At 36.5% G+C, this 25,272-nt stretch overlaps 1 protein-coding gene across 1 annotated transcript in view; it reads left to right on the forward strand.

Moving 5' to 3' along the window:
* Positions 1 to 25,272, forward strand: part of LOC150083252 (treslin-like) — a 265,502-nt gene that overhangs the window by 96,179 nt on the left and 144,051 nt on the right. The window contains exons 7-9 of the mRNA XM_090378450.1: positions 987 to 1,187; positions 6,345 to 6,493; positions 16,283 to 16,392. Coding sequence (XP_090234576.1) covers positions 987 to 1,187; positions 6,345 to 6,493; positions 16,283 to 16,392 — 460 coding nt within the window. The remainder of the gene's footprint in view (positions 1 to 986; positions 1,188 to 6,344; positions 6,494 to 16,282; positions 16,393 to 25,272) is intronic.

A 25,272-nucleotide genomic window follows, 5' to 3' on the forward strand; every position in this document is an offset into this window, starting at 1 on the left:
CATGAACACTATTCTTCCAAATTAGCATAAAAATCACTCACAAACAAACAGACTCAAAAGTGCTCACCAAAGTACTCCTTTTAGGTCAGACCACTTCTTTTACATGATAGATATGATGTGGATAATGTTTTTTTCTTTATAAAACAAATTTAATGTATAATAGCATTAGTAGTGTGAAAAATGATGCACGCTTAGTGCTAATGGCATCAGCTAAAGTGGGGGGGGAATCTCTCCACATCATTTCTCCATCCCTTCTAATAATTTACCTAATCCTTTTTTACATTTATTCAAATTACCCACCTCCACAACTTGATTCATTAGTTCACACTGGTTGAAATATTCACAAAATTTATGTTTTGCTGGTGCATTGTGGTAGGTAATCCATCCAGCATTTAAGCCTCAGCAAATGCTCATATGAGCAATTATTTCTGTTATTTTAATAGAACAGTTTAAATTTTAAATAAGGTTTACTTAAGTTTTTGTTTACAAAAAATCATTTTTTAAAATGTGAATTGAATAAATATACTGTTGTTGATGTGGGTTATCACTAAATAAATTCAGCTAACAGGCAATTTCTTAATTCTCTGCTCTTAACTGAAAATACGTGAATCATACTGCAAGAATTACTTTACTTGTCTAACTAATTATATATTGGACAGCATTTGAATACCACTTTATGCAACTCAATCATTTTCTTATTTAGATAGGCAAACCAGATTGTTTCATGTACTCAAAATGTTTTAGCATGCAGTAATTTTATAAATTTAAAAAGTTATACTTCAAATTTTATTAAAATGATTTATCCCTATTATATCTTAGTCATCTACCTTGGTGCTTATCTACCTACTATTATATAGTGGTGATTCAATAAATTGAAATGCAAAATATAACATAGTTTACTAAAGGAGTAATTGCCTGGAGCACATATGAGTACATTCATATTATGCCAGAAGTTCACATTTCAGGTGACTGTTATTTTATTATAGATTCATCAGAGCTTTTCAAGGAAAGTTCAAATCTAGCTAGTCATAATGCAGCATTTGTTAACAGAAGCCATTGTACACTATCAAAGATTGTAAAGGAAAATGACAGAATGCCAGACAAAGAAAGAAAAAATCTCAAAATAGTACCTGGCACCAAATCATATGACAAAGATCATGTATCATTGGAAAATATAAGAAAAACAGGTAAGCCCTTATTTGCATCAAAGTATAAAATCTGCCAAATAAGCTAATTACTATAGCACCATATGATTTTAAATATAGTAAACCCCCACTATTCGCGGTCACTTATTTAATATAAAATGAAACCTAAGAAAATGTGAATTTTAAAGCGCCGTGAACATTTTCCGCCATAAAAAAACATGGACGTGGCTAAAATTATCTTTCCTGGTCAAAACAGCGCTCAGTGGGGGAAGGGTGACAAAATCGCGAGCGTGTATGTTTCTCGCTAATCCTTGTTTAGTATGTGCTATGCGCTTGTGATGGAAGGTTTCGTCGTTTGCTTTTAATTTATATTCTTATAAATTTATCAATTTATAAATTGATATGCTTACAAAAGTGATAAATCTACCGTTTTCAGTGTAAAACAGACTTTTTCGAGTGTGTTAACTGAAGAAAGTGACTTTATTGTGGACAAGTTCTTTCTAACCCGTACAAAAATATGGCTACGAATAACAAGGGAAATGTGAAAAGATCAAAGAAGGTGATGACATTAGCGAATAAAATTGAGTTATTAGACAAAATTTCTAATGGTGAAAGTGTCTCCTCAGTGGCAAAACATTATAAAATCAATGAGTCAACGGTACAATCAGTCAAAAAATCTGCCGTAGTATTCGTGAAAACACGCTAATTGCTTCAAAAATTTGCTCTGCAACTCGTGATGTTAAATTAGAAAAAATGGAAAAATCTTTAAATCTGTGGATAGAAGACCGAACTCAAAATAAAATTCCGTTAAGTTCACTCATCATTCGTGAAAAGGCAAAACTCCTTTATCAACATTTTAGCGAAACTGGTGATAGCACTGGCAGAATAAGTTTTTTAGCTAGCTAAGGTGCTAGTTTGAAAGATTTGTTTGAAATTTCTAATAAATATTACATTTAATATTAAATTGTTTCTTATTTTAATTTCGATGCCTTATGCTTGCATTTCTAATGGTCATATTATGAAGGTACATATAATACATACTTACATAGACAAAATTTTAGACTAGTTTTTCCTATACATTTCATACTTTGAAATGGAACCCCTTTATGGGAGCCATAACTCAGTATTCGTGGCATTTCTCAGGAACGTAACCCCCTCGAATAGCGGGGGTTTACTGTATTATGTTTAAATTCTTCAGAAGCCCTGTTAAGTTACTCTGAAACTTAACACGTACAATTGTATTGCCAATTGTACGTGTTAAGTTTCAGAGTAACTATTTAATTCTTTAGGAGCCTCACTTATTAGCTAAGTATATATTGTGTTAAGTTGCATCACGGCTAGCTATTAATAAATTTAAAATTTATATAATACAGCCACTCCCCAAGTAATGTAAGGGTTGTGTTCCACGGAACTGTACGTAAGTCGAAATTTCCCCCACGCTTGTGAAGCACTTGCAGCTGTGCTCACTGAATTGATTGAATAAAAAAAGAAATGTTCAACGAATATGTGAATAGAATTATTTATTGTATTATTCAATTTTTTATCTCATGCACAGGAAAAATGACAAAAGCGTGTAATTTAAAAATTACAAAAAAAACAGAGGAGACAGGCATAACGTCACTAAGTTTTACCTCTCTAGCATCATTGGCAGAATCTACATCTTCAGTTGAGAAGTATGCCACTGCAGAGGGTGAGGGCTGTGGAGATTTAGAAGGAGTCGGCCACTCAACCTTAGGAAAGAACATATTAATGGATGACTGGATGGTGCTTTTTTTCTTTTCATCGTAGATTTCTTTGTAGCAAGCAAGCATATCATTCACCCCTCTGTTAACTTTTAAGAATTGTTTGCTGTCAGGATCCATCTTCTCAAACCTTGCCATTGCCATCTTTCTGGTGATGAAGCATCTTGGCTCCTCATTTTGTTCATCTTGAGCTTCGTCAGCATTTTCTTCTTTCACTGTTGCTGCCTGCAAGTCAATAAGTTCTTTGTTAGATAAACTTAGACTACTGGTGTTGCAATAGTCCAAGTTTGCAGATGATGCAAAGGTTGGCAGGGTTGTTAATGACGCTAATGACAGTACGCTGCTGCAACAGGATCTAGAAAAGTTCAACAGATGGGCTGAGAGGTGGCAACTGAAGTTTAACATTGACAAATGTAAAGTACTGCATATGGGAAGCAGTAACCCCAGAGTATCAACTGTGTGGTACTACACTGGCAGTGGTAGAGAATGAAAAGGACCTGCGGGTAATTGTGCAGGCAGAAGTGAGGTTTTCTGAGCAGTGCAGATGGTCAATGTCAATGATATACAGGAATGTATATCTTGTCAATGATATACAGGAATTTTTCTAGCAGGGAGAAGGTGGTGATAATCCTCTTGTATAAAGCAATGGTCAGGCCACACCTTGGGTACTGTATACAGGTCTGGAGGCTTAATTTTAGGAAGGATGGAGCTGCTGAAGAGAAGGGCAACAAGATTAGTGAATGGAACAAGGGGTTGCTCTTACAAAGAATGGCTTAAGTTTTTCAAATTACAGTGTCAGGAAACTAGGCACCTGCGAGGTGATCTGATTGAGGTGTATAAAGCCTTGAACGGTTTGAGCATGCTCACTGCTGATGGGATTCTTTCTCTTGCTCAGAATAATCGCCTGAGAGAGCATAAAATCAAATTGAGGAAAGACAGTTGTAGGATAGATGTGTGGCAATTTGCCTATAGCCTGTGGTTGATTGCTGGAATAAACTTCTATCTGTCATAGAAGTTGATAGCTTAGATTCAAAGCAGAACTAGACAAACATTTGGGATGAGTGGATGGGTGAAATTAGAAGATTTATTTTATTTTATTTTATTTATTTTTTGGTTGTTGCTAAATAAGCTTGCTTTCTTGCACATGTGCCTTTACTAATGCTAATTGCTAATTTAGAAATTTATTTTTTGAGTATGTATGAAGCATTACTGTCAGTTTATTTTATTTTAAACAGTATAGCATTAAAGAAAAAAATTAAACCATTTCATCTACTAACTGAAAATAGTAAAGCTAAAAGAAAAATAAAACACATGCAGGAATGAAATGCTTATGCAAAAATTTTTGCTTAATATGTGGCATTGGTTGTGTATTCATTCTAAAAAATTTGAAAATTTTTATATATATATATAGAATCAAAATATTACAGAGTTTAAATTATAAAATTAAAACTTAAATATTGAGTGTTAAATATAGAACGAACCGATTAATGCCATCGAGCGATAGAACATTACATCGGACGTTAGATATGCCGCAATTAGATAAGTTATAGTGTAAATGCCCTCCATGGTTTGAAAATCGATGCAGCCTCAAGCCAACTGTACCCCTGGTATACATGAAACAACATATATAATAATAAGATAATTAATATAATAAGCCTTACGTGGGAAAGGCATCCATTATTATGGACTTTTTGGTCACGGTATACAGGCAGATGATAACAGAAACCGATAACTCAGCCTAACATGGGTTGGATATTTTGTAGGGGTTTAGCCCTACTAAAAGTAATCTTAACCAGTTTATATAAATGAAAAATGAATTATGGATGGCAGCACAGGCGCAGCAATTTTGCTGCATCAGGACCACTGCTATTCAGGTCCTCTGCATTGGTGGTCCGATCTGGGGATCTGGTGGCAGAATGATCTTTAGATCAACTCACCTTTGCATCGATTTGTTTAGCAATCGAAATGCAGTTATTCCCTGACCATTATTGGCCTTGTGGTCCTCTGTTGAGATGGGGTGTTAATGGTCAGTCTATTTTTGTTTTATTTTTGTTTTATTTTACTGTAGTAGTCTAGATCTCTGTTGGTGATATTTCACATAAATTTGGACCTGGTGCCTGTCAGGGGGGGGGGGGGCTTTTAAATTTCTATTTTGATTGGCTTTCAAAATTTAATAAATTGTAATTCTTATAATTAGATGTTCTAAATTATCTTAGAGATTTTCTGCTGCAATATTTTTACTCTTGTTACCCCTCTCTTCCCTCCCTGTTTGGTTTGATTCTTAAGTTTAATTTTTTGACTATTTTTACTCTTGTCTTGCCATACCTGTTGGCATTATTTTATTTTTAACTCTCATTCTGATTTATTTGTGTGGTTATATTTCATGAATCATGGCTCTTTGCTGCCTCCGATGTTTGCTGTACCTTTTTTTTTTTATTTTTATTATGAAAGATTCAGTTTCCAACTATTTTAAACGTTATTCAAATATATGTATAAGTGTATCACATGACAGTAGTAGGCGAATTGCTAACACCGCCCGTGTGTTGCCATACATAGTTCATTTTTTGTCTATATAAACTGGTTAAGATTACTTTTGTCAGTAGTGTGGCTTTGCACTGGAGTGCTTGTATCTTGTCTATTTTTAATTTTTGCTGCATCAGGACCACCGCTATTCAGGTCCTCTGCATTGTCTGTTCAATCTGGGGATCGGGTGGCAGACTGAACTTTCGATTGCCTCGCCTTTGCGGCGATTTGTTTAGCGATTGAAATGCAGCAATTCTTGACCATTATTGGCCTTGTGGTCTGTTGAGATGGAGCATAATGGTCAATCTATTTTTTGTTTATTTTTGTTTTATTTTATTGTAGTGGTCTAGATCTCTGTTGGTGATATTTCACATAAATTTGGACCTGGTGCCCGCCAGAGGGGATGCCATTAAATTTCTATTTTAATTGGCTTTCAAAATTTAATAAATTATTATTCTTATAATTAGATGTTCTAAATTATCTTAGAGATTTTCTGCTGCAATATTTTTACTCTTGTTACCCCTCTCTTCCCTCCCTGTTTGGTTTGATTCTTAAGTTTAATTTCAACTATTTTCACTCTTGTCTCGCCATACTTCTGGCATTATTTTATTTTTAACTCTCATTCTAATTTATTTGTATGGTGTTATATATATATATATATATATATATAAAATCTAGAAATAATTTAAGGAAAACCACTATAAAAGTATATTAAAAGTTAAATACAACATAAATTATCATATTACTAAAGAATAATATATATATATATATATATGTGCACTTTTTTTTTTTTTAATTTAGAAAGGAATAAATTAAGCTTCAGTACCTTCAATAATTTTCTTTCTGAATGGTTAGTTAATATGTATTTATTAAGGAATAATAAATAATTTTTTTTAATACTGTAACATATTTCTTTCTGGATACTTAACTGTAGGTTTTACCAGTGAAAATGACCTGCTTTGCCACTTGAAAGACATTTATGAATCATCTCTACAGTCAAAAGTATCTTTGGTTAGTGGTGCTCAGATAATTTCAGATGTTGTTTTATCTTTTGTGAAGTCGTATGTTGAAAGAAATATTGAGGTAAATTACTTAAGTTGGGTGAGTTAAAATCGTTTTTTGTAAAATTATTATTTTCCATTTTATTATGTGTGATATACAGTGATTATTTTAAGGATATCATTGATTTCTTTGAATTACCATAGGTACTCAAGTAGAAGCCAACTTCAAGTATAAGTGTTTCACTAGCTTTTGGCTTCAGGAAGTCAAAAAATATGTTGAATTGTGTAAATCAGTATTAGAAAATGTGCTTTGATCAATAAGGAGAACTGCCTGATTTTGTATATTTCAGAAAATGAAATGGGTGAAGTTGGCAAAACTGTTTGATTCAAAACCTCTCTCTTTTTCCTTTTTTTTTAAAAGTAAATGAAGAATATTTATATTAATAAATTTCATAAAATCAAAGTTATTGTTTATAATTTTCCTTAATGTTAAGTGATTAAGCAATGTTTGAAATTATTCAAAAATTTATTTTATTGACAAAAAATGCAGTCATGTTCAAAGCCATCTTCATCATCTTTGTTGTCACCAAAAAGTGGTTTAGTTCATTTTTGATTTCAGCCATATTTGCACTTTTTATTAAAAAATTAAAAGATAAAATAAAAATAAAACAATACTTATTTTAACTTTTTACTATTAACTTATTTTAAATCAATAGTTTTGTGTATATTTACACAATAAAACTATTGATTTAAAATAAGTTAAAAGTAAGATAAAAAAGAGAAAAAAAAAACGGTATAAAACATGGCAGTTTTTTGGCATCCCACGATGTCTTTGTCAACATGTAAAAATGTAAATCAATGCTATGACAAATAAAGTAAGTGAGAAGCAGTTCCAGAGTAGAATGGATTGTGTGACTACTCGTGCAGTGCCCTATGATGTAAATTGGCATCTTTCCAAGTTATGAAGTTTGTAATTGAGGTTAAAAGCATGAATTATTGTTGAAACAGGGTGGGAGCGGTAGTGATATACAGTCACTTTAACCGATAGTGATGATATGACTAACAGGCCCAACCTACTCCGTAAACTTGATTAGGATCAAATGCATGGCATGGATAGAAGTCAAATCATTGTTTATGCAGTCTTGCAGAAGCCACTTACTTTGACTCATTGCAGTCAGAGCAAGTTATACAATAAACTATGGATTCCCAATGGAGTCAATATTGACTCCCCCCACCCCCCCAAGGTCAGTTGCCTTGAAACAAGGGTTGATACATGCCTGGGGTCATTGGGGAATTGTATAATAATATTGTTACTTATGTGTTTTAATTATTTTATGTTTTTTAACAAATAATTAACTGTTATTAAGAGGTTTTCTTATAATCCATCTGTTAAAATTAAAATGTGTATTTTTTGGATGAGGGAGTGAATGATAGAATGATAGAAAAATAAGTCAACTGCTGAGTGCTGGGCACTCAGGATGAAGGGTCCGTGACTACAGTCATTAGTGTAGTATCTCAAATAGAGAGCTTTATGGTAACTGAAAAAAGTTTCTAGTACCCCAGCTTAGCCTAAAACAGAGAAACTAACAAAAACGTTGTCTATTTGAGTATTTCCAGTTGTTGTGAATGACAAGGGTGGGAGAAGTGATTAAAGTCTTGGGGAGAAGTGACTGGCAGGTGAGGACCATGCAAGACTCCATGCAGGTGCCTTCCCACCACTGTCGCCTCAACACTGGCTCTCTGAGTACCACCTTGCTGGGACAACTCCAGCTTTGAAAATTGTTAAAAAATATACTTTTCGTCTCAAAATTTATAAACGACCTTTATAGAATTATTAACTAACTATTTAGCAACCTTTTTGTCACCAAAAGGAGAGTTACTTAGTAAAAAGAAGCGTGCTATCGAAGTGCAATAAAAAATTATGCCCACTTCAATAAATTGTATCTATTCTGAAGAAACAAAGAAGTACTATTCAGTACTGGCATGAACCAATGTGTCTCAGTTCCACCAATGGTGTCCATTGTAGATTGGATTCAAGCAATCTCCCAACTTCACAGCAGTATCTTAAGGAACACATGTGATGAATCATGCGAGTAAATTTGATTAACCCTGGCTCTTTGGCCGTGAAGGGCAATAAAGATTATCTGTCTCTCTAATTCTGACAACTACATTCCATACTTAGCAATAGGCACTGCTCTTTGTGGACTAATGTTATTAGTGGAGTTCCCCATGGTTCGGTTCTGGCCCTTTGTTGTTTTCAATATTTATCAAAGATGGTGATGAAAGTATATCCGGCTGGTTAATGAGAATCATTAGGGTAAGCTACTGCACCAAGTTCTAGAAAAATTTGGTTAGCATTAGTAAAGGCATGTGATGAAAGAAAGCAAACTTTTATAGCATCAGCAAAAAAAAAAAAAAAAACCTTCCCATTTCACCCATCCATTCACTCCAAATGTGAGTCTAGTTTTGCCTTGAACTCTTAAGTTTTCGACCTCCACTACAGCAGATGGAAGTTTGTTCCATCTATCAACCACCCACTGGCTAAAGGCAAATTTCCACACATCTATTCTACAATTTTCTTTCCTTATTTTCAATTTATGTCCCCTTAGGTGAGTAATCTGAGCAAGAGAAAGAATCCCATCAGCATTGAGCTTGCTCAAACCATTCAAGGCCTTATATACTTCAATCAAATCGCAGAAGCTTAGTCTCCAGATGCTGCAATTTGCAGAACTCAAAACAATTCTGCTCTTGGTAACAGCAACCATTTGTTCCACTCACCAATCTCGTTGCCCTTCTCTATACTCATTCCAGCAAATCTACATCTTTCCTAAATTGAGGCCTCCAGACCTGTATGCAGTATTCAAGGTGTGGCCTGACCATTACCTTATACAAGGGGGACAATCACCTCCTTATCCTGCTAGCAAAATTCCTGTATATCAGTGACAAGACACCATGAGTTACTCTTTGACCATGTCTACACTGCTCAGAAAACTTCATATATGACTGCACGATTACCCCCAGGTCCTTTTCTTTCTCCACTACCCTGCGTATTGTACCATCCGGTTGGTACTTGACTATGGGGTTACTGCTACCCATATGCAGTACTTTACATTTGTCAATGTGAAACTTCAGTTGCCACCTCTCAGCCCATCTGCTGAACTTTTCCAGGTCCTGTTGCAGTAGCATACTGTCATTAACAACCCTGCCAACCTTCGTATCTGCAAACTTAGACATTAACCATGATATACCTTCATCAGTATCATTGATAAATACCGAAAACAACAATGGGTCCAAGACCGAACCTTGGGGGACTGCACTAATAACATTAGTCCACGAAGAGCCATGTCAGTTGATTACCACTCTCTGTTGTCTCTCACTCAACCTCCTTTTATCCATTGCAGGAACTTGCTCTTAATGCCATACTGCTCCAATTTGTACAGTAGTCTTCCATGTGCAATAGTACCAAAAGCTTTCCTAAAATCCCAATATATGATATCAAAATTATTTTTTGCATCCAGTTCCTTTGTGACCACATCATAGTATCCAATCAAATTTGTCAGACAAGACTTACCCATAACAAATTCATGCTGTGTCTGAACTATAACTGCAGTCTTGTTTAGATGATCCTGCAGTGCTTCTTTAAACAGTGACTCCATTATTTCCCCTGAACAAAAGTTAAACTAACAGGTCTGTAATTACTCGTCACCCTTTGATCCTCCTTTGTGTTATTGGTGATGCATTTCCACATTCCCAATCCATGGGGACCTCTCCTGAGTCCAAGGAAGCTTTCATAATTATGGTTAAGGGTTTGCTTACTTCCTTTGCTGCCTCCTTTAATATAACTAGATGGATCCCATCTACCCCAACTGCCTTTTTCATGTTCAATTTCTCCTCCAATTTTCTTTCTCTCTCTCTCTCTCTGTTATTACAAAATCATTTAGCTCCCTGCTAGAGTTTGATAAACTTCTGACCTCCACATCCCTCATGTGTGAATGTAGATGCAAAATACTCACTGTTTGTCAGCTACCGCAGGAAGTTCATCAACAATCGAACCATTGATATCAAGTGGACCAATCTGATTCATCTTCTTCCTTCTAGAGTTTGCATAAGTAAAGAAATCTTTGCTGTTTTTCTTTGCATCCTTTGCCAAAGGTGTCTCATAATCTGCCTTTGCTTGGCCAACCTCCTTTGTGACTTGATTATAGACTAAATTATATCTACCATAGTCTTCTGTGTCATCTGATAATTTATATGCATCCGATGCATTTTTCTTCTCTGCTACAAGTCTCATTAGTTCATTTGATAACCATTTAGGCCTAAACCTTGAACAGTATTTCTTAGTTGGGGCAAAAAGCCTAGTAGCTTCCAAGCTTCCTTGAATTCTTCCCATTTAGAATTTGCTGTTAGTAACATCATCAGTTGATCCCATTGTATAGAATTTAAAAACTCTGTGAGACCACTGTAGTCACCTTTACGAAAGCAGAAACCCCTCCCTTAACCCTTGATGGTATTTACATCTTTAAGTAAATTGCACATAGCACACTGTGGTCACTGCCACCTAGTGGTTTCTTTATCTGCAGATTCTTACTGCATGAAGAATCACTGCTGATAATCAGATCTAGAGTATTACTCCCTCTATTTGCTTCTCGAACATGCTGCTGTAGAAAACAGTCATCCAATAAATCCACAAAAGCCTTTCTAGTTTGCAAGTGACCACCCACAAGTTCCATTCAATATCTGCGAAGTTAAAATCCCCCATTATAAGACAATCTGATTTACTGGCCTACTCTATTTCTCTGTATAGTTGTTCATTGTACCTCATCAATCATTAGGCCTATAACACACTCCTGCTCTTAATTTTGCTCTTCCAGTGCTTACACCAAACTGACTCAAAATTCCATGTCAACTGGATGCACTTCCTTAGGTTTTATGTGTTTCTTAACTAACAGCATTACTCATTCTCCCTTTCTATCGTGTCTATCCTTTCTGTACAAATTAATACTCCCCAAATTACAATTCTGCAATCCTTATCTCTGTGTGACACCACACATCTGATATTCCTACAATATCTGCCTTCAGTGTCTTCACCAGTACCTCAAATTCATCAAATTTATTTACTATACGCTTAACAATGGCGTACATGCAAATATACATTCACCTATTCTTATGCTTAGTTATCCTAACACAGCTCATATATTTACGTGTTCCATGATAACTCCCAGCAGTCCTGAGACCTGGCTGAGAAATATTATACCCTATGAGCCTTGCACAATCTCTCCAGGGCCGAATTGATTGACAAGGCTCTCATCATATACTCCTTATCATACCTGGGCAGAATTGCAGACACTTTGAAATTTAACCCTAACTCGCAACGTTTTTTTTCAACTTTGACCTGTACTTGCTTGACAGCACAAGGTATAACATAAAAGTAGATAGCTTAATATGTATCACTGCATTAGTATAGTGTTGTATAGTCAAGTGGTCAAATCGACATTATAGTTTAACAATGACAAATGCAGGGCATATGGATAATGGTAACCCTATAGTAACTTATGAACTGTATGGTACTACAATCAGGGTAGTGGAGAATGAAAAAGATGGGGTAATTGCACAGTCAGACATAAAATTTTCTGAGCAGTGCAGGCATGCTGGCAGGAGTTTAGTCAGTTTAGAGCAGCTCAGAGTTTAGTCAATGATATACAGAAACTTTGCTAGTAGAGATAAGGAGGTGATTATCCCTTCGTATAAGGCCATGGTTAGGCCACATCTTGAGTACAGGAACTCCCCGACTTAGTAATACTCGACTTTACGTAAGTTTTTGCCAGCTGGTGCAAACTTAAAAAAAAAATCGTGGAAACGTATTTTGCATCCCGTAGGAATAAATGGAGGTATTGTGAAAATATTGTAATGGGAACCGAATAGCACATTTTTTTTTTTTGTAATTCATTCCAAGTCATTGGAAGTTAAAATTTCACTATACAGGCATACCTCGGTTAACGTTACCTCTGATAACGAAGCTTCGATATAACGAAGTCCGCAATTTCAAGCCCCTTTTAACAAAAAAAAATATTCCAGTTTAATCACCTGAAATCTAAACAAACTGAAGAAATTACGGAAACCTTTGGGGCTTCTCATGGTTGGTTCGAGAAATTTAAAAAACGGGCCAGGATTCATAGTGTAAAATTAACAGAAGCTGCAAATAAGTTTCCAGAAAAACTAAAGGAAATAACTGAACGTGAAAAATTTCCACCAAATTTGGTGTTCAGTGTTGACGAAAGCGGCTTGTTCTGGAAACGGCTACCAACAAAAAGCTTCATTTCTATTGAAGAAAAATCAGCTGCTGGGTTCAAAGCAGCCAAAGACCGTTTATAGTTACTCTTTGGATCAAATGTCTCTGGCGATTATAAATTAAAATTGTTATTAGTTTACCATTCAGAAAATCCTAGGGCGTTAAAAGGTAACATAAAAATGAATTTACCTGGAATATGGAAAGCAAATAGAAAAGCGTGGGTTACCAAGGAGTTATTTACCGATTGGTTTGTTAACCACTTTTGTCCTGAAGTAAAACGGTATTGTCAAAAAAACAACTTTGAAGAAAAAGCTCTTTTGTTGTTAGACAATGCTCCGGGACATCCTACTGATCTTAACACGTTGGACACATGCATTCCTGTCAAAGTTGTGTTTCTTCCAGCAAACACAACTTCCCTGATTCAACCATTGGATCAGGGAATAATAGCATCATTTAAAGCTTATTATCTGCGTCGAACATTAAGCAATTTAACTGAACTAGAGGATAAAGAGGAAATGACAGTTAAAACTTTTTGGAAAAACTACACCATTAAAAACGCAATTGAAAACATTGATAGTTCTTGGAAAGAAGTCACTAAGAAATGCTTAAATGGAGTTTGGCACAAAATATGGCCAGAAGTTGTACTAGAAGAAGAAAATAACATCCAAGAAATTAGAAATGAAGTTATCCAGATGGTTCAATCAATAGGTTTCGAAAATGTCGATGAAGAGGATGTTAGAAATTTATTGAATGCAGAAGATGATGGTTTTTCAGTGGAAGATTTAGAAAACCTTGTTAGCAACGAAGACAAAGATAATGAAGACAAAGATAACGAAGATAACGAAGACAAAGATAACGAAGACAAAGATAATGAAGTTAAAGAAGTTCCTGCCGAAAAAGTGTTAACCAAAGATTTAAAAAGGTGCTTAAATGACATTGAAAACGTTTTAAATTTTTTTAGTGAAAATGATCCTGATTTAGGAAGAAGTTTTTTTGTTAAGCGATCAGTGTTAAATGCAATAACTCCATATAGGCAATTGTTAAATGAAAGAGAAAAAAAGCATAAGCAATCAACTTTAGACTCATATTTTAAAATGTGATTTCACTTTGTATGTAAGTTGACTGTTTATTTAATAAAACTTTTCTTTGTTCGAAAAAAAAGCTTTTCATTTTCTTTACGTAGGAACGTATCCCTATTCCGGCCATAGTACTTTTACCTCTGAAAATGAAATTTCGCTTAACGAAGTAATTTCGTGGAACGCATCCTATTCGTTATTCGAGGTATGCCTGTATTACTAAGCTAAAAGGTCTCTCTCTAAAATCTCTCTAAAAGGTCATATTTATAATGGAAATTGCACTACCCTTTCATCGTTATCATATGTTCCTGTTATAAGAATCAATTTTGAATGCCTTTGTGATATTTTACTAAAGCACGTTTCTGGAGGTCACAACCAAAAAACAATTTGTACTTTCCTGTTTATTCGGCTTTTCTGTTAGTGCATCTAATTATAAACGGGTAGTAAACTCGATCTTATTGCATTTGCAATAATACCGATAACTGCAAATGTGTGGGTTTTTACGCTATTATGGAGAAATATGTTCCCCTTCACTGAAATATTCAATCATATAAAAAACAAATTTTCAGAAATTTCTCTTCATTCCTATTTATGTATTACAATGATGAAGGGAAAGCAACCAACAGAAAGTGTAAGTTGTGGTAGTGCTAGGGAACGAAACAAAATTGATTTAGAAATGAAAATGATTAAGTACGAAGCAGGACAAAGTTTGTCATCTATTGCAAGGGAATTACGTCTTGCTGCTTCAACAGTGAATACTATTTTAAAGGACAGTGCGCGTATAAAAGAACATATTAAAGGATCAACACACTTTATAACAGAAACATAAGATCAACAGTGATCACAAAACAGCGTACAGGTGCTATATTGAAGATGGAACAGCCGTTAATAATATGGATGGAAAGTCTGATTCAGAAGCGAGTGCCCCTGAATCTAATGACCATTCAAGCAAAAGCAACATGTATTTATGAAGATATTAAGGATAAGTACGGCGAACCTCAACCCAGATTCGTGGCAAGCAACAGGTGGTTTAATAGGTTCAAACATTGCACTGGTTTTTACAACGTTAAAGTATGTGGTGAAGTCGCCAGTGACGATTCTGCAGCTGCAGAGAAATTTTGTGATGTGTTGGAAAAAATTATTGATGAAGGCGGCTATTCAACGCAGCAAATTTTTAATGTTGACGGGACTGCTCTGTATTGGAAAAAAATGCTGGATTGAATATACATTGCCAAGGTTTCAAGGTGTCAAAAGATAGGGCCACGCTCTTTTTTGGGGCTAATGCAGCGGGAGATTACAGATTAAAACCACTGCTTGTGTACCATTCTGGAAATCCTCATGCATTTAAGGGCATCAATAAAGCTTCTTTTAATTCGTGCACTGATGTTATCTTGTAGGAATGCAGGTGGAAATTTTTCTTCAGTGCCTTCTGTATGCTGCCCTATGAGAGTCCTTCCTCCTGTACCAATTTACAAATGAACCTTTTCGGACTTTGCAATATGCAATTCGAAATATCCAGTACTTTTTCCTCTGTTAGTAAAAAGTTATAAACTAGTACTCGCGGCCTGCCCAACCTCTGCATGTTCATAACTGATCCATTTTTTATGAAACTTGGAAATTAATTGTTGCATTATATTGTGGTTTGGCATTCGAGTGTTGGGAAATTTTACTGAAAACTTCTGTTACACTTCTTCCTTATATGTACCCCTCCCGCATGCTACATGGACTGGACTTGTTTGGTCCATGTGGCAGGCGGGGAAGGTACACAGCACACATCAAAAGTCATGATGTAGGCCAGTTGTTGTAATATTAATACCAAGAATGAGGCAATTTTATCATTGGAGGTATAGGTGCGCAGAGACTTTTTGATCTCTCTGTATATATCTATATGAAAACTTATATATTGAAATGTGATTTGTAAAGTTTTTTTCCAAACTAGTCTAAAGCTCCAACTTTATTTAAAAACAATCTGGCAACCTTAACCAGCCAAGATTATCAGAAATTCACTCTGTTGCTTATGACACTGGTATTACTTTTCTGCTGCATGCTTTTTCGAGAGAGAGAGAGAGAGAGAGAGAGAGAGAGAGAGAGAGAGAGAGAGAGAGAGAGAGAGAGAGAGAGAGAGAGAGAGAGAGAGATGAGAGAGAGAGAGGAGAGAGAGAGAGAGAGAGAGAGAGAGAGAGAGAGAGAGAGAGAGAGAGAGAGAGAGAGAGAGAGGAGAGAGAGAGAGAGAGAGAGAGAGAGAGAGAGAGAGAGAGAGAGAGAGTTCAATTTGTACCATTATTTCGAATTGCATCTGAAAATCCACCTTTTAAAAGCTTGTTTCTGTGTACACATTCAGCAACCAGCAAGTATCCACTTGCATTTTAATTTCAAGCTCATCAAACTAGTGTTTCCTGTTCTTATATTTCCTGCTGAATTAAAATGTTAAGAATGTACAAGTTAGTGTAAATGCAGCATATTAATGTTGAGAACTAACTTTTCAAACTTTTCTTCTTTATTTCAGGAATCCACAAGGGATATAATTGAGAAAAATTTTATCTTAACTTCTGATAAAATTAATGAAAAGTATGAAGAAAAAGTTAATGATGAAGACCTGAATAAAAAAATAAGAGAGTGAGTTTCTACTTTTTCTATGCTTTATATAGTGATTCTAAAATTTTATTGGACAAAATTAAAAATGCACATTATTATATTATTATAATTAAACAATTTTCAGATACCTATAAAAAACTTATCTTTTAATGGTATTCTATGCATCATGTCTTATAAGACATGACTTATGATGACTTATATTTTGAATATTTCAAAATATAATTTGTAAAAGTTGATATAGACATTAACATGATGATAATGGAAAAAAGTTAACTCAAAATATTGTATGGTTATAAAAAGACAAGATCTTTTTACATATTGTATGACTGTTTCCCTTGTTTGCAGTTATTGTTTGCTTTGAATACAGTAGAAACTGGAGGTCTGTTTAATAGAATGAAATGAGTTCTAAGTCAGTGCTTATCAACATTCCATGATAAGCTAAATTTGTGATTGGTACAAAGTCATGAGGTGATGTCGAGAGTGAAAGAGAAAGTCAATTTTTTCAATGTGGAAAAACCAGTATTTGTGATATGCTTATGCTAAGAAAAGTTAGGTCAGGGTTATACTCAATAAAGATATATCTTATCTAAAAATACAGGTCTCAAGTGCTAAGCAAATTGCAAATTTTTTTACGGTGTCTAGTAGTTCTTTTTAAATTTCCTACAGTTTTTAAATTCTATAAAGTGAGCCATCTGATGATGTTACCAACAGCAAATTTGAAACTGGGAAGCATTCAGGGAAGTAATCATAGAGGCTACTAGGCTTTTCGTAACCAACTAAGAATTACCACTCCAGGCTTAGACCTAAATGGATGTCAGATTCTTGCACTGCTTCTATTAGAATGAGTAGAAGCCTGAAAAACAAGATGCATGGTATTTCAGAGACTGCTGGGAGCCATTGCGGTACAAATAAACACATGGGTTGTGTTAGGGTAGCTAAGAATAGAAACAGGTGCAGGTATACTTGCGTGTACACCAATGCTAGGAGTTTAGTAAATAAATTTGATGAATTTGAGGTATTGCTCAAAACATCAAAGGCAGATATTGTTGGGATATCAGAGACGTGGTGTCACACAGATATAAGGGATGCAGAACTGCAATTTGGGGGAGTACAACGTCTACAGAAAGGATAGACAGGATAGGAAGGGGGGAGGGGTTATGCTATTAGTTAAGAAACACATAAAAACCAAGGAAGTGAAGCCAGTCGACATCGCTGGACAGTGCAGTGTTGAGTCAGTTTGGTGTGACATAAGCATTGGGAGATCAAAATTGAGAGTAGGAGTGTGCTATAGGCCTAATGACTCTGATGAGTATAATAAGGAACTGTACAGGGAAATAGAGTGGGCCAGTAAATCAGAGAGTCTTAGGAGATTTTAATTTCCCAGATATTGACTGGAATTTGGGGGCTGGTTACTCACACACTAGCAGGGCTTTTGTGGATTTATTGGATGATTGTTTTCTACATCAGCACGTTCAGGAGGCAACTAGAGGGAGTAATACTCTTGATTTGATTATCAGCAGTGATTCTTCATGCATTAAGATCTGCAGATAAATGAACCACTAGGTGGCAGTGATCACAGTGTGCTGAAGTGGGATTTACTGAAAGAGGTAACTACCATTAGGGGTAAAGGGAAGGGTTATTGCTTCCGTAAAGGCGACTACGATGGACTGAGACAGTATTTAAATTCTATACAGTGGGACCAACTGATGATGTTACCAACAGCAAATTCAAAATGGGAAGCATCAAAGAACATATCTTGGAAGCTACTAGGCTTTACATACCAACTAAGAAATATTGTTCAAGGTTTAGGCCAAAATGGATGTCAGATGAACTAATGAGGCATATGGCAGAGAAGAAAAATGCATGGGATACTTACAAATTAACACATGACACAGAAGCCTATGATAGATACAAGTTGATATGCAACCAAGTTACAAAGGAGGTTAGGCAAGCGAAGGCGGATTACGAGAAATCCTTGGCAAGGGATGTAAAGAAAAACAGCAAAGAGTTCTTTACTTATGTAAACTCTAGAAGGAAGGGGATGAATCAGATTGGTCCACTTGATATTGATGGGTCAACTGTTGATGATCCTGCTCAGGTAGCTAACAAACTAAATGAATATTTTGCATCGACATTCACACATGAGGAGTTATTCAGCAAGGGGAATGCCAGAGGTGTATTCAACTCTAGCAGTAGCTAGAGAATCTTGAAATAACTGGGAGTAAAGTGGAGGAGAAACTGTTGAAGATAAACACAAGAAAGGCACCCGGGGTGGATGGGATCTATCCAGTTATATTAAAGGAGGCAGCAAAGGAAGTAAGCAAACCCTAGCCATTATTATGAGAGCTTCCTTGGACTCAGGGGAGGTACCCATAGACTGGAAATGTGCAAATGTGACCCCAATTCACAAAGGAGGATCAAAGGCTGACACAAGTAACTATAGACCTGTGAGCTTAACTTCTGTTCCAGGAAAATTAATGGAGGCACTGGTTAAAGAAGCACTGCAGGATCATTTAGACAAGACTTCAGTTATAGCTCAGACACAGCATGGTTTTGTTAAGGGGAAGTCTTGCCTGACCAACTTGATTGGATACTATGATGCAGTCACAAAAGAACTGGATGCAGGGAATAACTTTGATATTATATACTTGGATCTTAGAAAGGCTTTTGATACTGTTGCACATGGAAGACTGCTACACAAATTGGAGCAGTGTGACATTGGAGGCAAGTTGCTGCTATGGATAAAGGGGTGGTTGAGTGGGAGAAGACAGAGAGTGGTAATCAATGGACACTGCTCATCATGGACTAATGTTATTAGTGGAGTCCCTCAGGGCTCAGTGTTGGGTCCATTATTGTTTTCTGTATTTATAAATGATATTGATGATGGTATATCAAGCTTAATGTCCAAGTTTGCAGATGATACAAAGGTTGGCAGGGTTGTCAAGGACACTACTGACACTTACACTGCTGCAACAGGATCTGGAAAGGTTGAGCAGATGGGCTGAGAGGTGGCAAATGAAGTTTAACATTGACAAATGTAAAGTACTACACATGGGAAACAGCAACCCCAGGGCAACGTATCAACTCTGTGGTACTACACTGACAGTGGTAGAGAATGAAAGGGACTTGGGGGTGATTGTGCAGGCAGATATGAAGTTCTCTGAGCAGTGCAGACAGGCTGCAAGAGTAGCTCATGGAGTATTGTCAATGATATACAGGAATTTTTCCAGCAGGGATAAGGAGGTGATTATTCCATTGTATAAGGCAATGGTCAGGCCACACCTAGAGTACTGTATACAGGTCTGGAGGCCTCATTTCAAGAAGGATGTAGAGCTGCTGGAACGAGTACAGAGAAGGGCAACAAGATTAGTGAATGGAACAAAGGGGTTGCTCTTACGAGGAAAGGCTTAAGTTTTGCAAATTACAGTGTCTGGAGACTAGGCACCAGCGAGGTGATCTGATAGAGGTGTATAAAGCCTTGAATGGTTTAAGCATGCTCAATGCTGATGGGATTCTTCCTCTAGCTCAGAAAAATCACCTGAGAGGGCATAAATTCAAATTGAGGAAAGACAGATGTAGGATAGACGTGCGGAAATTTGCCTTTAGCCAGCGGGTTGTTGGTTGGTGGAACAGACTGCCATCCCTTGTGGTGGAGGTTGATAGCCTAATAAGTTTAAGGCTCAGCTGGACAGGTATTTTGAAACGAACAGAGGGGTGAAGTGGAAGTGGGTTTTTTTTTTTTTTTTTTTTTTTTTTGGCTGATGCTGCATAAGCTTGCTTTCTTGCATCAAATGCCTCTACTAATGCTAATGCTAATGTCATATGAACTGATGAGACTTGTAGCAAAGAATAAAATGCACTGGATGCATATAAATGATATGCTGATACAGAAGCATATGGTAGGTATAAAATGTTCTGTCAAAGGAGGTTAGGCAAGCTAAGCAGATAATGAGAAGTCTCTGGGAAAATGCAAAGAAAAGCAGCAAAGACTTCTTTACTTATATTAACAGTAGAAGAAAAAAGGGTTGAATCATATTGGGCCACTTGATGTTGATGGTTTAACTGTTCATGATCCTGTGCTGACAAACTGAATAGGGATTTTGCATTCATGCATGAGATGTTCTTTAGGGTGGGGAATACCAGGAGTTCATCACAGTCTGACAGGGAGCGAATGACTTGGATAACTAAGAGGAAAATAGAAGAGAAATTGTTGCAGCTTATCAATAAAAAAAAAAGCACCTGGGTGGATGGGATCTATCCAGCTATATTAAGTGTGGCAGCAGAGGAGATAAGCAAACTTTTAAGCCATAATTAAGAGCATCTTTTGATTCAGGGGAGTTTCCTATGGATGTGGGAATGTATCCCCAAATCACAAAGGGGGATCAAAAAGTGACTCGAGTAATTACAAGCTTAACTTCTTTTCCAGGAAAAAATAGTGGAGCTTCTGGTTAAGAAGACGATGCATGACCATCTAGATAGAAATGCAGTTATACTATAGTCACAGCATGGAAATTAAGGGACAATCTTGTCTGACCAGTCTGATTGGATACTATGATTCAGTATCCAATCAGATATAACAAAGGAACTGTATGCAGAAAATTATTTTATATCATATATTTGGATTACAGGGGGCTTTTGATACTGTTGCACATAAAAGACTGCTGTACAAATTGAGCAGTGAGGCATTAAGGGCAACTTACTGCTTGGGAGAAAGGGATGGTTGAGTGGGAGAAGACAAAGTGGTTATTAATGGACTAATGTTATTAGTGGAATCCCCTACAGTTCAGTGCTGAGTCCATTGTTGTTTTCTATATTTATTAATGATATTGATTGATACGAAGGCCTTGATGATCTCATTGTGCAGCTGCCTATTCCTGTCATACTCCTGGGCAATTTCACTTTCAATAACCAGCCTATAATGGGAGGCCATGTTCACCTTTTAGGTTACCACGATGGAAAGTTGATCAGGCTGACTGGGATACCTTTCAACATCTGGTAAGCTTTAACATCGGTACAGTCAGTCAGGAGCATATCAATAATGCAGTGGTGTACATCACAGAAAAGACTGTCCATGCAGCTGCAATTACAGTTCCGAAAACATCTACCTGGTTTCTGCCATTTCCAAAACCTTGGTGGAATGCTGAATGCACAGCAGAAAAAAAGGCACAAAACAAAGCTTGGGAGATATTCTGAGGTATTCTACCACTGCCAACTTCTTAGCTTTCAAACATGCACACATGAAAGCATGCCATCTTTACTGGAAGAACCAAAAGGAATCCTGACCTGCTTTACATCCACTATTACCCAATCAACTATCATTAAAGCTGTCTAGGTCAAAATTTAGAAAATGAAGGGAAATTATGCATTGCACCCTTCATCAGTCCTAGAATATAATGGATGTATTATTGCATTTCCAAGTGCAACAGCCAGTGCTCTTGGAGAGACCTCTTCTGTCATCTCATCAACATCTTACTCCCCAGAGTTCTTGGTTCTGAAAGACAAACTTGAAAAGCGGCCAATTAACTTCAAATCTACAAATTCTCATCCTTATAATGGGCCCTTCGCCATAGAAGAGTTAGAAACAGCTCTAACTCTTACCGAAGAAAGTTCTGCGGGATCAGATCTCATCCATTATGACATTATCAAATACCTGTCAGCAAAATACATGGACCAACTGCTCTTTCTATATAACAGAATCTTTCTAGAAGAGCAGTTTCTGGATTCCTGGCATAAGGCAATCGTCCTTGCCTTTCCTAAGCCAGGAAAAGATCCTAAAATCCCAACAAACTACCGGCCTGTTACTCTGAAAATGCTCCAAAATGCAGTGTGGCTTCTGAAGGAATAGGTCCACTTTGGACTGTTTAATCATTCTTTAAACTTCCATTCAAGATACCTTTTTAAAATGAGAACACCTGGTGTCCGTTTTCTTCGATATGAAAAAAAGCATATGACAATTTGGAGATTCTAAATTTTAAAAGACCTTTATAGCATCAGCCTTAGAGGTCATCTCCCAGCTTTTTATCCCATTGTTCTTTCCAAGTTTGTGTAGGATCTACTCCCTCTCAACCCTTTAGTCCAGAAGAGCGAGTTCTTCAAGGATGGCTTAAGTGTTATGCTTTTTGCCATCAAAGTGAATTTCATCAAAGAACAACTTCCTCCAGCTGTAAAGTGTGCTCTCTATGTTGACAATTTTAGCATATTCTCTCAATCCTGCAACATTACAGTAATTGAGGGACAACTGCAATTTGCTGTTGACCACCTGAATCCATTATTCACCTCATGGGCAGTGAATAATGGATTCAGATAAAAGACTGTTTGCCTTCATTTTTGCTGCAAGCACAATCTTCACCCTCAACCTGAACTGATGCTTGGACAGAATGCTATTCTAATAGTACCCGAGACTAGATATTTAGGGCTTCCGTTTTATAAAAAATTGACTTTCCTACAACCCATCAGCTTATCAGCTACATATGAAATGCACGAAAGCTCTGAATGTGCTACCTGCAGTTTCTTCTAATTCCCGGGATGCCAACTGATGAACTGTATTGCACATATATCTCTCACTTGTGTGTTCCAAACTCACTGTACTCTGATGGCTGGATCCCATCCACCATCAGGTGATTTGTATTGCCACTGGAGAATTTTGAACATCTCCTGTCCAGAGTCTCTATATCAAAGCAAATGAGCCATCATTGTCACTTCGTAGGAAACAGTTGGCTCTACAGTATGCTTTGAAACTGAAATCCCTGCCAGACAACCCCGTGTGAACACCCCCTTTTCAGCCACTTTGGAAAAATTTATATAAAACACTCACCAGAATGCCAATCATTCATTCGGTATTCGTATCCAAAGCCTACTCAGAGATTTGGACATCACATTACACAATGTTCCTCATCACTAGAGCAGCCTTCTCCACCCTGGCATGCTTGTGTCCCAGTCTGCAACTTTTTTCTTAACAACTGGCGAAAGGACAGTACTCCATCTGCTGTCTACTTGCAACTCTTTTCAGCTCACCGATCTGAACATTCTGACTTTCTGCCAGTCTACACCGATGGTTCGAAGTCAGAAATGGCTGTGGGATCTGCAGCTGTCATCCCAGACATTATGATATCTGAGCAGACATTCTCCCAAATGTGGTATATTCACTGCAGAGCTGCATGCAGTTGAGCTTGTCTTGGATCATATACAAACCACCCACCACTAAAAATGTATTATATATACTGACTCTCTCAACTCATTGCAGGCCTTATCATCGATGAGGTTTAATCCTCATCCAGTCCTGTCCCGGATACAGCAGAAGCTACACTTCCTTTTTCAATCTGAATGCGACGTTTATGTCTGCTGGATCCCTATCCATACTGGGATCTTAGGAAATGATTTGGCAGACTCTGAAGCCAAATCAGTGACCCTTTTAACTCTTTCCTGCTAGTCTCCTATACAGACTACAGGTAATTAGTACGTAAGAAACTGATTTCCCAATGGCAACACTCATGGCATGGAAATGCTGAAAACAAATTATATGAGATTAAGCCTGTAATTGAACATTGTGCAGTCTAGTCTGCACAGGAACTGTAAAGAGGAAGTTGTTATATCTCAGCTCCACATAGGACATTGTCACTTAACAAGTTGCTGTCTGCTGAGGGCAAACAATCATTCCATGTGTAGAAATTGTGACACTATTTTATCACCCTGGTATATTTTAATTGAATGTATGAATTTCAATAATGATCGTCTCTTATATTTTATCCATCTCTCTGAGCCTTATACACTCAGACAGATTTTATCGGACAATTACAATTAGTCAGATATCAAGCTTTAACAACATATTGATTTATATAATTTTATCGAGAATTCTTTGTAACTGTTGTATTTCTTATACTCTTTTATAATAATATTAATGTTAAAAATGTCTTTACCGACGTTATTTGGAAAAAAGCGTCACGTTACCTAGAAATCATATAAAGTCTTCACAAAACCCAATGTGCATGCATTGTACTTGTTGCGTGCAGTGACACAAGTACAATTCAGTAGTGACATGCTACATTATACCGTTATATCAGCATAATGATTAATACGCGAGTGACTGTGCCAAAATCTACAGCCCAGCGTTCAAAGGAATATCATGAAAGAAAGAAAGGGAAGTTGGACAGAAATGTGAATCCAGATGAAATTGACCAACAGTGTTTCACTGTGCCTGGAACTTCTGAAACTGCCCACAAGAAAACTCAAGCTCAAAAAATGAAGGAATATCGTGAAAGAAAGAAAAAGAAATTGGACAGAAATGTGAATCCAGATGAAATTCAACAAGAGTGTTTTGTTATGCCTGGGACTTCTCAAACTGCACCCAAAAAAACTTGAGCTGAAATGATGAAGGAATATCGTGAACGAAAGAAAAGGAAATTAGAAAGTCACACTATTCCAAATCACAATGAAATTCAACTACCGAGTTCTACCATGCCTGATACTTATCTGGAATCTAAAACTCCAGCAGAACGAATGAAGGAATATTGTACACGAAAAAAAGTGAAATTAGAAATAGCTAATAATGAGATTCCTGATTACATCCCTATAGTGTCTACACGAGCTGACAGTGAGTTTGAAAAACTAGTGTACAAAAACCCATTTGGATTTAGTTGTAATGTTTGTGATCATTTATGGTTTCAATTAGATTTGAAACCATTTCCAACAACTTCATATGAATTACTTCAAAATGAAATTCCTTTACAAGAAGTGAGTACTTTCATGATGTGTAATACATGTCATACTTCATTAAAAGAGGGACGGATACCAACTATGGCCACGTCAAATGGATTTATATATCCAATATATCCTACTAATTTGCCTCCACTGGATGTTGTAACTGAGAGTTTGATATCATCACGATTACCCTTTATGCAAATT

Source organism: Mastigoproctus giganteus, chromosome 7 (genome assembly GCF_048544385.1).
Source record: "Mastigoproctus giganteus isolate SK-2022 chromosome 7, ASM4854438v1, whole genome shotgun sequence".
Lineage (NCBI taxonomy): Eukaryota > Metazoa > Arthropoda > Arachnida > Uropygi > Thelyphonidae > Mastigoproctus > Mastigoproctus giganteus.